Source organism: Muntiacus reevesi, chromosome 16 (genome assembly GCF_963930625.1).
Source record: "Muntiacus reevesi chromosome 16, mMunRee1.1, whole genome shotgun sequence".
Taxonomy (NCBI): domain Eukaryota; kingdom Metazoa; phylum Chordata; class Mammalia; order Artiodactyla; family Cervidae; genus Muntiacus; species Muntiacus reevesi.
In genome coordinates this window covers 52,333,103-52,347,300 of record NC_089264.1, presented here as the reverse complement: position 1 = coordinate 52,347,300, position 14,198 = coordinate 52,333,103, and the positions used below count along the sequence as shown (strand labels likewise).

Here is a 14,198-nt window from a genome sequence, read left to right as displayed (position 1 = left end):
GTTCTCTCTAGAGATTTGATTCCTAGCTCTGAGTTCCAGCTGAGGGTCTCTGGGTCACGTTGCCTTTGGACAGATTTCCCTCAATGTCCACAATCTGCCCTTTAGACTGAATTTTTAACATTATCTGCCCTGGATTCCCAATTGATGAGACCTTCCCACTTGCCTTGACACTGTGTTATTTAGAGTTGGATTTCAGGATGCCCATCTTCTTATCTAGAGTAACTATTGTCTGAGATAATAAGCATTGGATACCACATTCTTCCTGCCATGCTGTACTTAGCATCCATAACTAGGCTTATTCCCAAGAACCTGTGCACCCCTCTTTATGTGTGTCTTGAGGGTATAATTTCATATTCCATCCCACCCTGGACTTCCCCATATTTTTGCGATTAGCAAGTTCAAGTTCAAATAAGTCTAAAAATAGAATATCATATTTCAATATGGAAAAACTGATCAACCTGCCTCAAACTAAGCCTATATTTTCCTCCATCTAAGTGTTGGATCCTGCTGATAACACCTCTGCCTGGAATATTCTTTCAAGGTGCCCAAGTTCTGGCTGCATAAATCCAATCCATTCCTTCACCCTCAGGTTAGATGCTGCATTTGTCTTAGCAAAATTCTCCACCTGAAAAACGTAATCTCACCTGTTTCTGAAGACTTAAGCACTTCATTTGTAGGGCTGTAATGGGACTGTCCTCACTGTCCTTTGTGTTACTGTGCAGTTGTGTTATTTCCCACATCAAGCCGTTCATCCCTTATGGACCGAGACCTTAACCTAGCCTCTGTGTGCTCATCAGCCCTCTCAGGGTGGCTAATAAATAGTTTTTAGAGAAAGGATAAATAAATACTTGCCTTGTCTCCAGGTACAGTGATTCTCTTTGTCAAGCAGCGCATACAGCTGCTGGCAGGCGGAGCGCAGCGTCCCTGCAGTGTGCTCCAAGAGTTGGTGAAGGGCCCCGCTGAGCTCCTGCCCCAGAAAGACCACTGTGGCGATCCACGTGGCCCCACCAGCCCCTTCACTGTGGTCTTCACCCAGAAGCACCTGAGTCAGCATCAGGTTTTGTCTCCAAATCTGCCTCAATATATGGCCTAGTTTACCTGAGCCCATGTCTTCCGTATCCATCCTACGCTCCAAGAGTGGAATGTTTCCTGACAGCAAAGCCTAAAGGTTTAGCAAATTTAATCTTGGCTATGGATTCTCTTTTTTCTCTTCTAAAATCTAGGAGATGATCCAAGTCAGCTCGCCAAGCACTTTCCTGCAGCATAATAGTTTATTCAGCTTCTGTTGACCAGTGAAAAGTTACTAGGTGACCAAAGGAGTGGCATTCCAACACCCTGGATGCCTTTGTGTACAGAATGGTAAGCCACAGGGACAGAGTTAGCTTACACAATCCCACTCGCCATGTAAGTTTTACAGGTTTGGTATACCGTGGAAGCCACATGTATTTTTCACGTTTTAAGGCAACAAAATATGGATTCAGGGGTAAGATGAGAAGTATATTAATCAAAGGTAAACTAAGTTAATAACGTTACTAATAATTCTATGTGATGCTCTAAAATACTTATGCATGAGCTAATATGTTGTCTGAATTGCTTCAAAATAATCTGAGATCGTGGCAGTGGTGTATAGATGAAATAAAATTGGCTAAAGGTTAATAATTGTGGAAGCTGGATATAGTTCCATGTGGGAGTCCTTATGATTATCTCTAGTTAGCATATATTTATAATATTTTTATAATAAAGAATTTTTAAAAAATATTCCTCTGCTGGAGCAGAGTCTATTACCACTGGGTAGGAGATTAGTTTAATTAGTGCCTTCTTCTATGGCACGTCTGCAGTGAGATCAAGATAGATACTTGGCCTCTTTCCTCTCTGATAATTTCTCTCTAATTGGATAAAATGCTCCCTCACTAAAAGAAAGCAAACCTGAAGAGTGGCTTTCTCTAACTAGTGAGAAACCTTCACTGTGTGTAATTAGGATTCATTCACAGCAAGTTCCCACTGCTGCCTGCCCCTCCACTGGCGCATCGTACATGAGGTCAGGGCATTGCAGGACTTGATGCTGGAGGAGCCCAGGGCGTGAGGAGAAGCCCACAGCAGCCTGCCTCCTCCTCTCCGAGCCCCTCCTTTCATCAGGGAGCGCACAGCACCAGGGGCAGAAGGCAGTACATTCCAGACAGGCTCCTGTTCTCTGGGAGACTGAAAGCAAACAAAAACTTCCAAAGCAGAGCCTGAATCCCGCCCTCCCTCCCACGGGCATTGCCTTGTCTCATCTGAAGCACCAGAGTTCTTAGAGCAACACTCAGGACACCTAGAAGATGAGATGGGAAAATACAGCCCAGTGAATAGGGAATAGGGAGAGGATGCCACCGCAGGCCTAAATACTGCCCAAGAAGTCTTGTGGTCTGAGAGGCTGAGGAAAGGGAAAGGAGTGAAACGGGAAGGGGCGATGAGGGTTGGGGTAAAGGTGTGGGTTTATTCTCCAGTGGAAATCTTAGTTTTCAGTGACTTCTGTTTCTTTAATTCCTGAAATATGTATGTAATTTGCATAATGTTGTGAGAATTCTGAGAACTTTCTGTAGCATTTACTATGGCCCAGATACTATCTACATGATGGGAACTTCAGAGAAAGGCAGAAAGATGATTGAAATCAGCTTAGGCTGTGTTGAGAATTAGAGCAGAACTGTGAATTCAGAGTACCCCCAAAGCTTTGAGGGGTAAAAATTTCACTCGGATTAGAGGCCTGAAAAGTGAAAGTGAAGTCACTCAGTCATGTCTGACTCTTTGCTACTCCATGGGCTGTATCCTACCAGGACCTTCTGTCCATGGGATTTTCCAGGCAAGAGTACTGGAGTGGGTTGCCATTTCCTTCTCCAGATTAGAGGCCTGGGAGATGTTTAATTAGTAGCTAATGGATGAGCAGGATTTGCGCAGACTTGACAACAGAGGGAAGGGATGTTCCAGCATAGGAAATAATATAATCAGAGGCAGGGAAGCAAGACATGACATGGTATGATCAAAAAGAGGGAAGGATGGCTTTTGAAGAGGGTTTATGTCCTGGGAAGTGGTAAGAGAAATAATTATGGAGAGTGGTGAAGTTGGAATTGTGTTTTTGCAGACAAAAGAGAGACATTGAATATTTTTGAACCAAGTAAATCTATAGTAAAATCTGTGCTTTAGGGAGTTAGATGGTTTAGGTGGTAGACACACAAGAATTAAGTGACTTGAGAGTCCATGTTAGAGCAGCGACCGTGCAGGCAATGGAAGGTGATGTTTTGAGAGGAGATTTGAAGTAAAGTAACTAGAACTAGAACAGTGGAAACAGTGACAGGTTTATTTTGGGGGGGCTCCAAAGACACTGCAGATGGTGACTGCAGCCATGAAATTAAAAGATGCTTGCTCCCTGGAAGAAAAGCTATGACCAACCTAGACAGCATATTAAAAAGCAGAGACATTACTTTGCCAACAAAGGTCCGTCTAGTCAAAGCTGTGGTTTTTCCAGTAGTCATGTGATGGATGTGAGAGCTGGACTATAAAGAAAGCTGAGCGCCGAAGAATTGATGCTTTTGAACTTTGGTGTTGGAGAAGACCCTTGAGAGTCTCTTGGACTGCAAAGAGATCAAATCAATCAATCATAAAGGATATCAGTCCTGACTATTCATTGGATGGACTGATGCTGAAGCTGAAACTCTAATACTCTGGCCACCTGATGCAAAGAACTGACTCATTGGAAAAGACCCTAATTTGGGGAAAGATTGTAGGGGGACGACAGATGAGGTGATGGATAGCATCACCGACTCGATGGGTGTGAATCTGAACAAGCTCCAGGAGTTGGTGATGAACAGGGAAGCCTAGCGTGCTACAGTCCATGGGATAGCAAAGAGTCAGGCACAACTGAGCAACTAAACCTGACTTGAATTATAACTTCTAAATCATCAGTTAGAAAAAGAGGAACAGAAAGTACTGAAAACCCAGTCATCTATTTACTTGAGAAATATTTCTTGGTCACTAGTATAAAACTGTGCTTGGTAATGGAGTATGATTGAAATTTTCGGTTTAGGTGACTGAACAGATGGTAAACCAAATGAGTCAAGGAATTTGGAGAAAAAAATTCAACTTAATAGGTAGGTAATTTGATTAATTTTGGATTTATTGTCTTTGAGATAGCATGGGACAATCCTTTGGAATATCTCATAAATTTAGGAGAGGTCAGAATAATGTTGGCATGTTTGAATAGGTAGTGAATGAACCCCTGAAAATAGAAGACTTTAATGGGGAATTTACACCATGTACATTTTAAGCATTGAATAAAACTGATAATGAAATGCTGAATCAACTGAACCAATATACATTTATTTCCTTCTAGATATGCAGGAAAATACTTTCTCAGGTCAGGAGGAAAAAAGCCCAAACATTTCGCCTTAGCCTCATTGACATTTGCTGTCCTCAAGTCTAAACTTGTTCTCTGTCTGGCTTCCCCAAAATATGTAATATTGCAAGGTGAGACCTACCACAGGCCCCGCTCACTGTGTTTACTCATTAAAACAAGCATCTGCATGTCCCTGCATTTTGTTTTCAATTAATTGATGTCACTAACCATGGAAAGAACTGACATTTGCAATCAAGATCTGTGACACCCACAGAAGTTAACTGCAAAAAATTCACCTTGAAGGGCTTTACAATGGATTAGCATCTTCATTGTGGTTACTCATTATTATGACTACTCTACTTTCCCTACTGAGAATTCTGTGCTTCCACTGACATTAAAGGAATTAGTATGCTGTCTTGAATTCATACAAAACATTATGTGGTTGAAAAGACTGCAGTTCTTCATACAAAAGTATCAAAGTGAGTACAGAGGAAATTCCAGTAAGTAGAACAGTCACTCATTGAACAACTGAAGAAATATAACTGCAATAGACTGGACAGCCTACTGATGCTAGGCAGAAGAGAAGGAGAGGTAAAGTTTCGAAGTATACGGAACTTGGCTACTTTCCATGGAGTTTATGGTGGGGAGCTGTGGATACATCAGATGTTAGCAACATTATTAGTTCTGCTATCTGATTTTGTTATTTTCTTTGAGTTTCTATATAGTTACCAACCCCAAACTTTGGTGCAGTCAGCCCACATTAATTTTTCCCCACTTGAAAACTCTTATTGAATATTTTTTTCTCTGTTTAGAGCAAGTTCTCATAACTGGATGATGAGTGAAAAGAGAAGGCAAAAATGATTTTTGTTTTTATTTTCCCCAATAACTTATTGCACTGGGGAAATGCAATTAAATATCAGAATTATCAATGCATATCAATTTTAAAATGTCTTTGTAAAACAGGTGGTAAAAATCAAAGCTAAGACTTTTTGGTTAAATAATGTAGATTTAATACATATTCTATCTCTGCTTCCTCCTAAAATGCCACTGAAAAAGATAAAACAACAGGTAAACTATAAAGGACAAAGAAAATGGTGATAATATGACAGAGAAAATATGTCAACAAACTTTTGGAAGATCAGAAGCAGATGGACAAGTTGTAAATAACCTAATCAAGCAAAGAATGTCCCTATATGGTGGGAAATAGACTGGTTCTTGCCGTAGAAGCTCAGGAGAGCCCAGGAGTCAGAGGGAGCGAAATAGCTCTGAAACTGAGAGTGAAGTTGGAGATGTAAACAAGTTTTGTTCAAATTCAGTTTTGGGAGCCATTAGGTACCAAGATCCCTCCTCTCTGCCCCAAATAGCCAGGCAACAGTCTCTCTTTCACCCATTGGAAGCTAGAGGTGTTCTCTATGAAAAAATTGCAACAGAGGCAGGAGGCTGAGCAGAAAACTGGAAGGGAGTGCCACTCTGACAAGAAGGATTAAGGGAAATTCTACAGTTTTAGAAAGTGAAGTCCCACTCTATTCTGCTCAGGTCCAAGAATAGAGCCAGCAAGTTTAACCTCTCAGGCAGAAGATTAGAAATTTGTTCTCTATTGTGACTGAATACCCCAAGAAAAAGGCCAATTCATAGGAAATGTTCAGTGCTCCTCCCACTTCTCCTCACTCTCCGTAGATTGCCCTGCTCCTGTTAGATCATCCATGATGCAGTACCCAGTCAGAAGCCCTATCTAAGTGTGTAAAACCTACCAAACAATGATTCTAATGCTTCACTTTTGAGCATGGAGTATCAGTCAAGGGGGTGAGGCATTTGAAACAAGCCTCCTACATACTGCTGAAGACTAAAGCAAACACAAAGAACTTGAAATAATAGAGCCAGTACAGGAAAGAGAAGAAAATATCAAATATAATTATAGTTAACACTCAGCATCTAGGATGTGAGAAGATAATGCACTCACACAATAAGAAAAGATTTTCTTAAAAAAAGAGAAGCACTCAGATAACGAGACAGACCTCTTTGGAGTTAAAATACAACAGGAAGTTTTTAAGCTGGTATATGGGTAAACATATCCCAGAGGTCAAGCAAAAGACAAAGAGACAATAGAAAAAAGAAAAGGAAGTTAAGAAAATTAATGGTTCAATTGAAATGGTTCAATTAATATAAGTCCTAGAAAAAGGAAATAAAAGAAAGAAATTATCAAAGAATTGGAAATTTCCCATATGAAGTGTCTGATATTCCAGACTGGAGGAACTATAGAATCAGAACTGTAGATTGAAAAGAGAAGAAAAAATCATAATTAGTCATATTATTATGACTATTCATATTATGTTAAATATCATTGAATATTCAAAGCATCAAGGACAAAGATACTAATAGCCTCCAAATACGCAAGAAAGGTCACATTTAAATCAGAAGGCATTGTTGTTTTCAAAAGCAGCACTCAATTGTGACTTCGATATTCTGAGATTTCCCACTTTCTAATTCAGAATTCTGTTTTTCTCAAGACATCATTTGAGCCAGGGACAGAAAAAAGAAATGGTAATTATATGATGTGATGGCGTTACTAGCTAAGGCTGTAGCATTAATCATATCACAGTAAAGAGTATATCAAATCAACATATTGCACACCTTAAACTTACACAATGTTATATGTCAATTATATTTCAATAAAGCTGAGAGAAAAGACACTTTTTTAAAGTGTGCAGAGGGGGAAAGGGCATATTTCAGGTATGCAAATATAAAAGAATTTGCCTCCTCAAGACCCAGATATTCACGATGGTGTGATCACTCACCTAGATCCAGACATCCTGGAATCTGAAGTCAAGTGGGCCTTAGGAAGCATCACTACAAACAAAGCTAGTGGAGGTGATGGAATTCCAGTTGAGCTATTTCAAATCCTGAAAGATGATGCTGTGAAAGTGCTGCACTCAATATGCCAGCAAATTTGGAAAACTCAGCAGTGGCCACAGGACTGGAAAAGGTCAGTTTTTATTCCAATCCCAAAGAAAGGCAATGCCAAAGAATGCTCAAACTACCGCACAATTGCACTTATCTCACACGCTAGTAAAGTAATGCTCAAAATTCTCCAAGTCAGGCTTCAGCAATACATGAACTGTGAACTTCCAGGTGTTCAAGCTGGTTTTAGAAAAGGCAGAGGAACCAGAGATCAAATTGCCAACATCCGATGGATCATCGAAAAAGCAAGAGAGTTCCAGAAAAACATCTATTTCTGCTTTATTGACTATGCCAAAGCCTTTGACTGTGTGGATCACAATAAACTGTGGGAAATTCTGAAAGAGATGGGAATACCAGACCACCTGACCCACCTCTTGAGAAGCCTATATGCAGGTCAGGAAGCAACAGTTAGAATTGGACATGGAACAACAGACTAATTCCATATAGGAAAAGGAGTACATCAAGGCTGTATATTGTCACCCTGCTTATTTAACTTATATGCAGAGCACATCATGAGAAACACTGGGCTGGAAGAAGCACAAGCTGGAATCAAGATTGCCGGGAGAAATATGAATAACCTCAGATATGCAGGTGACACCACTCTTATGGCAGAAAGTGAAGAGGAACTAAAAAGCCTCTTGATGAAAGTGAAAGAGGAGAGTGACAAAGTTGGCTTAAAGCTCAACATTCAGAAAATAAAGATCATGGCATCTGGTCCCATCACCTCATGGCAAATAGATGGGGAAACATTGGAAGCAGTGTCAGACTTTATTTTTTTGAGCTCCAAAATCACTGAAGATGGTGATTGCAGCCATGAAATTAAAAGACGTTTACTCCTTGGAAGGAAAGTTATGACCAACCTAGATAGCATATTAAAAAGCAGAGACATTACTTTGCCAACAAAGGTCCATCTAGTCAAGGTTATGGTTTTTCCAGTGGTCATGTATGGATGTGAGAGTTGGACTGTGAAGAAAGCTGAGCGCCGAAAAATTGATGTTTTTGAACTGTGGTGTTGGAGAGGACTTGAGAGTCCCTTGGACTGCAAGGAGATCCAACCTGTCCACCCTAAAGATCAGTCCTGAGTTTTCATTGGAAGGACTGATGCTGAAGCTGAAACTCCAATACTTCGGCTACCTGATGTGAAGAGTTGACTCATTGGAAAAGACCCTAATGCTAGGAGGGATTGAGGGCAGGAGGAGAAGGGGACGACAGAGGGTGAGATGGCTGGATGGCATCACTGACTCTATGGACATGAGTCTGAGTAAACTCTGGGAGTTGGTGATGGACAGGGGGGCCTGGCGTGCTGCAATTCATGGGGTCGCAAAGAGTTGGACACGACTGAGCGACTGAACTGAACTGATACTGTTTCTTGGGAAACTACTAAGGGGGGTGTAGCTTTTCCAAAAGCAATAGAGTTTTCACAGCACCAATTATTGACAAGACTAGCTTTTCTCCATTATTTATTCTTGCTTCCTTTGTCAAAGATAAGGTGCCAATAGATGCATGGGTTCATCTATGGGCTTTTTATCTTGTACCATTGGTCTTTATCTCTGTCTTTGTGCCAGTACCGTACAGCCTTGATGACTGCAGCATTGAAGGGTCATCTGAAGTCAGGAAGGCTGACTCCTCCAGCTTCATTCTTTTTTCTCAAGATTGCTTTGGCTATATGGGATCTTTTGTATTTCCATATGAATTGTGAAAATTTTTGTTCTAGTTTTATGAGAAATGTCATTGGTAATTTGATAGGGATTGCATGAATCTGTAGATTCCTTTTGGTAGTAGAATAATTTTCACAATACAGATTCTTCCAGTCCAGGAACATGGAATATCTCTCCATCTGTTTATATCATTTTTTATTTCTTTCATCAGTTTCTTATAGTTTTCTGTATACAGCTCTTTTGTCTCCTTAGGTGTATTTACTCCTAGGTATTTTGTTCCTTTTGTTGCAGTGGTAAGTAGGATTGATTCCTTAATTTCTCTTTCTGTGGTTCTGGGAAAACTGAACTGTTAAATTAGGACACTTCCTAGCATCACACACAAAGATAAATTCAAAACAGATTAAAGGCCTAAATGTAAGACAAGAAACTATAAAACTCTTACAGGAAAACATAGACAGAAAATTCTATGACATATATCACAGCAAGATCCTTCATGACCCACCTCCTAGAGTAATGGAAATAAAAACAAAATAAACAAATGGGACCTAATTAAACTTAAAAACTTTCACACAGCAAAGGAAGCTGCAAACAAGGTGAAAAGACAATCCTCAGAATGGGAGGGAATAATAGCAAGTGAAACAGTTAACAAAGGATTAGTCTCCAAAATATACAAGCGGCTCATGCAACTCAATATCAGAAAAGTGAAAGTGAAGTCGCTCAGTCGTGTCCAGCTCTTTGCGATCCCGTGGACTGTAGCCTACCAGGCTCCTACCTCCATGGGCAAACAAACTACCAAACCAGACAGTGGGCAGAAGGCCTAAACAGACATTTCTCCAAAGAAGACATGCAGATGGTTAGTAAACACATGAGAAAAGACTCAACATCGATCATTAGTAGAGAAATGCAAATAAAAACTACAATGAGATATCACCTCACAGCAGTCAGAATGGCCATCATCAAAAAAATCTACAAACAATAAATGCTGGAGAGGGTGTGGAGAAGAGGGAATCCTCTTGCACTGTTGGTGGGAATGTAAATTGATACAGCCATTATGGAAGACAATGTGGAGATTCCTTAAAAAACTAGGAATAAAACTACCATATGATCCAACAATCCCACTACTGGGCATATACCCTGAGAAAACCATAATGAAAAAGACACATGTACCCCAGTGTTCATTGCAGCACTATTTACAGTAACTAGGACATATAAGCAACCTAGATGTCCATTGACAGATGCATGGATAAAGGAGCAGTTGTACATATGTACAATGGAATATTTCTCAGCCATAAAAATCAATGCATTTGAGTCAGTTCTCATGAGGTGAATGAATCTAGAGCCTATTATACACAGTGAAATAAGTCAGAAAGAGAATGCATATCTAGAAAGATTGTACTGATAAACTTCTGTGCAGGGCAGCAATGGAGATGCAGGCATAGAGAACAGACTTATGGACAGAGACAGGGAAGGAGAGGATGTGATGAATGGAGAGAGTAACCTGGAAACATACACACTATTGTATGTAAAATAGACAGTGTTAGTCAGTCAGTCAAGTCTGATGCTGTGACCCCATGGACGATAGCCCACCAGGCTCCCCTGTCCTTGGAATTCTCTAGGCAAGAATACTGGAATGGGTAGCCATTCCCTTCTCCAGGGGATCTTTCCAACAAAGGCCCCGATCTTATGATAAATCCCTTTTAATACCCTTTAACTGATATACACCATGGCGCCTCATGGTGTGAGCTCCCCCTCACTGAAATGAGTAATAAGCCCTGTCTGTTCAATTAGAGGTCTGTTCCTGGTGGCCTTTGGCTGGGAGGGCATTGACAGACCCTTGAATATATGGGTTGGAAAGAGGGTAAGGGGCAAGCATATGTCACTTGTCCTCTAGAGTGTTGTCATACTATTTTGTTTAACAGAGAGATAGATAGATAGATATACACACATGCACATTGAGATAAACCAAATTCACATATTTAAAAAGAACCGAGGCCAAATGTTACACTAACTATAGGTCCTTTGGCAACGATATTAAGGCTGACATAACATATTCATGTCAAATGGGTTCCTTCATAACAGCTAACACATATTTTATTGACTTTATAATGAGTAATTTATCACTGAAAATGTCTGGAATTCAGTGGCAAGTGTTCAACAATGAACTTAAGTTAGAAGCAGTCATATGGGCAAGGCATAATCTTCAAACAGAGGTGGAATAACTACCACATGGTTCTGCCCAATGTCAAATACTTCCTCTGGGACACAGTGCCTCTGATACAGCAGAAGGTCAACATATGTTTGATGACTGCGATAATGAGGAAATGTAGTAAACAATATATGTTATTTAAAAATCATCATAATATTCTTCTAAAAATGTAATAAAATATTTCTTACCATTATCAAATACTTGATCTGGATTCAAATTTCCAGTTATCTCGTAAAAGTTGCAAATGCTTTATTTTTTTACACAAGTTCTAACAATTGGGTACCACTAAAGGCCCTCATAGGCATCTAACTCCTTGTTAATAATTTTCATACAAATTTAAACAACGAAAAACTCATTCAAAAGTTATGCCAACACAAATATAGAAATATAGATCAATGGAACAGAATAGAAACCCCAGAGATAAATCTATGCACCTGTAGACACCTTATCTTTGACAAAGGAGGTAAGAATATACAATGGAGAAAAGACAACCTCTTTAACAAGTGGTGCTGGGAAAACTGGTCAACCACTTGTAAAAGAATGAAACTAGAACACTTTCTAACACCATACACAAAAATAAACTCAAAATGGATTAAAGATCTAAATGTAAGACCAGAAACTATAAAACTCCTAGAGGGAAACATAGGCAAAACACTCTCTGACATAAATCACAGCAAGATCCTCTATGACTCACCTCCCAGAGTAATGGAAATAAAAGCAAAGATAAACAAATGGGACCTAATTAAACTTAAAAGCTTTTGCACAATGAAGGAAACTATAAGCAAGGTGAAAAGACAGCCTTCAGAATGGGAGAAAATAATAGCAAATGAAGCAACTGACAAAGAATTAATCTCAAAAATATGCAAGCAACTCCTGCAGCTCAATTCCAGAAAAATAAACGACCCAATCAAAAAATGGGCCAAAGAACTAAACAGATGTTTCTCCAAAGAAGACATACAGATGGCTAAGAAACATGGAAAGATGCTCAACATCACTCATTATCAGAGAAATGCAAATCAAAACCACAATGAGGTACCATTACACGCCAGTCAGAATGGCTGCTATCAAGAAATCTACAAACAACAAATACTGGAGAGGGTGTGGAGAAAAGGGAACCCTCTTACACTGTTGGTGGGAATGCAAGCTAGTACAGCCGCTATGGAGAACAGTTGGAGATTCCTTAAAAAGCTGGAAATATGACCCAGCAATCCCACTGGTGGGCATACACACTGAGGAAACCAGAATTGAAGGAGACATATGTACCCCAATGTTCATTGCAGTACTGTTTACAATAGTTAGGACATGGAAGCAACCTAGATGCCCATCAGCAGACGAATGGATAAGAAAGTTGTGGTACATATACACAATGGAATATTACTCAGCTATTAAAAAGAACACATTTGAATAAGTTCTAATGAGGTGGATGATACTGGAGCCTATTATACAGAGTGAGTAAGTCAGAAAGTAAAACACCAATACAATATATTAATGCATATATATGGAATTTAGAAAGATGGTAACGATGAGCTTATATGCGAGACAGCAAAAGAGACACAGATATAAAGAACAGACTTTTGGACTCTGTGGGAGAAGGCGAGGGTGGGATGATTTGAGAGAATAGGATTGAAACGTGTATATTACCATATGTGAAATAGATCACCAGTCCAAGTTCAATGCATGAAACAGGACACTCCAAGCTGGTGGATTGGGACAACCCTGAGTGATGGGATGGGGAGGGAGGTGGGAGGGGGGCTCAGGATGGGGACACGTGTACACCCATGGCTGATTCATGTCAGTGTATGGCACAAAGCACTACAATATTGTGAAGTAATTAGCCTCCAATTAAAATAAATAATTTTTTTAAATTATGCCAGCAAAAATAGTGATAGAACAGTTTCCTCATAAATTTGAAGCTTACCTTTCATTTTTGTTATTTTTATGTGTTAATGAGAAGTAGCAGCAAAGGAGTTAGCTCAAAGTCAGTCACCAGATTTGAAAACTATAGCCAACATATTTGCAGAGATCATTTCATTCCTTTGTGTTTAAGTAAATTCCCAGTCTTTACCAACTGATTTCAGTAACTATTGATTTTAATATGTTTTTTCATACCTGACAGTTTAGTGTTGAGAGTTCTTATTGGCGACTTCTACAGTCACTATATAACAAAAATGGTTGAACGGTGTTATTCAATTTTTTTGGTTAGTAAAATCTCTCCTTTTACTGGCCTCTGAAATTACTACCAGTGTTTGGATTATAGCTTACAGCCTTTTTCTGTTGAGTCATTGTTGTGTTTATGAAAACTATGACTCTTTATACAGTCATGGGCCTATGACATGAAACCAATGAAGTAGACTTGCATGTGAAATGAAAACTAGACAGCCTTCTTCTCTGCCAAAATTTTCAGAGACAGATTTTTAAACGGGGGTGAGCCAGGTGCATTGCTACTGTGGAGTGTGTGGTATCCCAGTTTAGAATGTGTTTCTATACCTTCCTCAAGGCTTGATTTCTACCAGGGTATAATTAGAAATTGGAGATGTAGTTCTGGTAAAGAGAAATAAGAAGTAACTGAAAGAAAAAAAGTAATATTTTTAAAAGAAGAAAGAAAAAAAGGGAGGGCCTGATACATGTTGACACTACATATACCCTTTAAGTTCACCTCGAGTTTCCCTCCTGTCCTCTGGACAGTCACAAGGAAATCCACCAGAGGAACAGATCTGTGGGATTCTAGACATCACCTCTGCAAAATGCCCTTCTACGCACACTCTGGCATCTCTTACAGACCTTATTCCTAGACTTATCATTCCAGAACTCATCTCTTTGAAAGTAGAATTATCATCAGAAGTCTTATTCCTCACACTGCAAAAATAAATCTACAAGAAACTAATTCTTCAGCATGAACTGCACCCTCAGCATTGTGGGCACGTTTATAAAGTGGGGAGAGGATACCAAGAGGCTCCAATTTGGTGCTCTTCAGAAGTAACTGAACTCTTTGAACTAAATATGCCTG

At 39.6% G+C, this 14,198-nt stretch overlaps 1 protein-coding gene across 1 annotated transcript in view; it reads right to left on the bottom strand.

Annotated features, from left to right (window-relative positions):
- DTHD1 (death domain containing 1) overlaps positions 1-1,123 on the bottom strand; it is a 73,887-nt gene extending 72,764 nt beyond the window's left edge. The window contains exon 1 of the mRNA XM_065907243.1: positions 853-1,123. Coding sequence (XP_065763315.1) covers positions 853-1,123 — 271 coding nt within the window. The remainder of the gene's footprint in view (positions 1-852) is intronic.
- Positions 1,124-14,198: the final 13,075 nt, after the last annotated feature.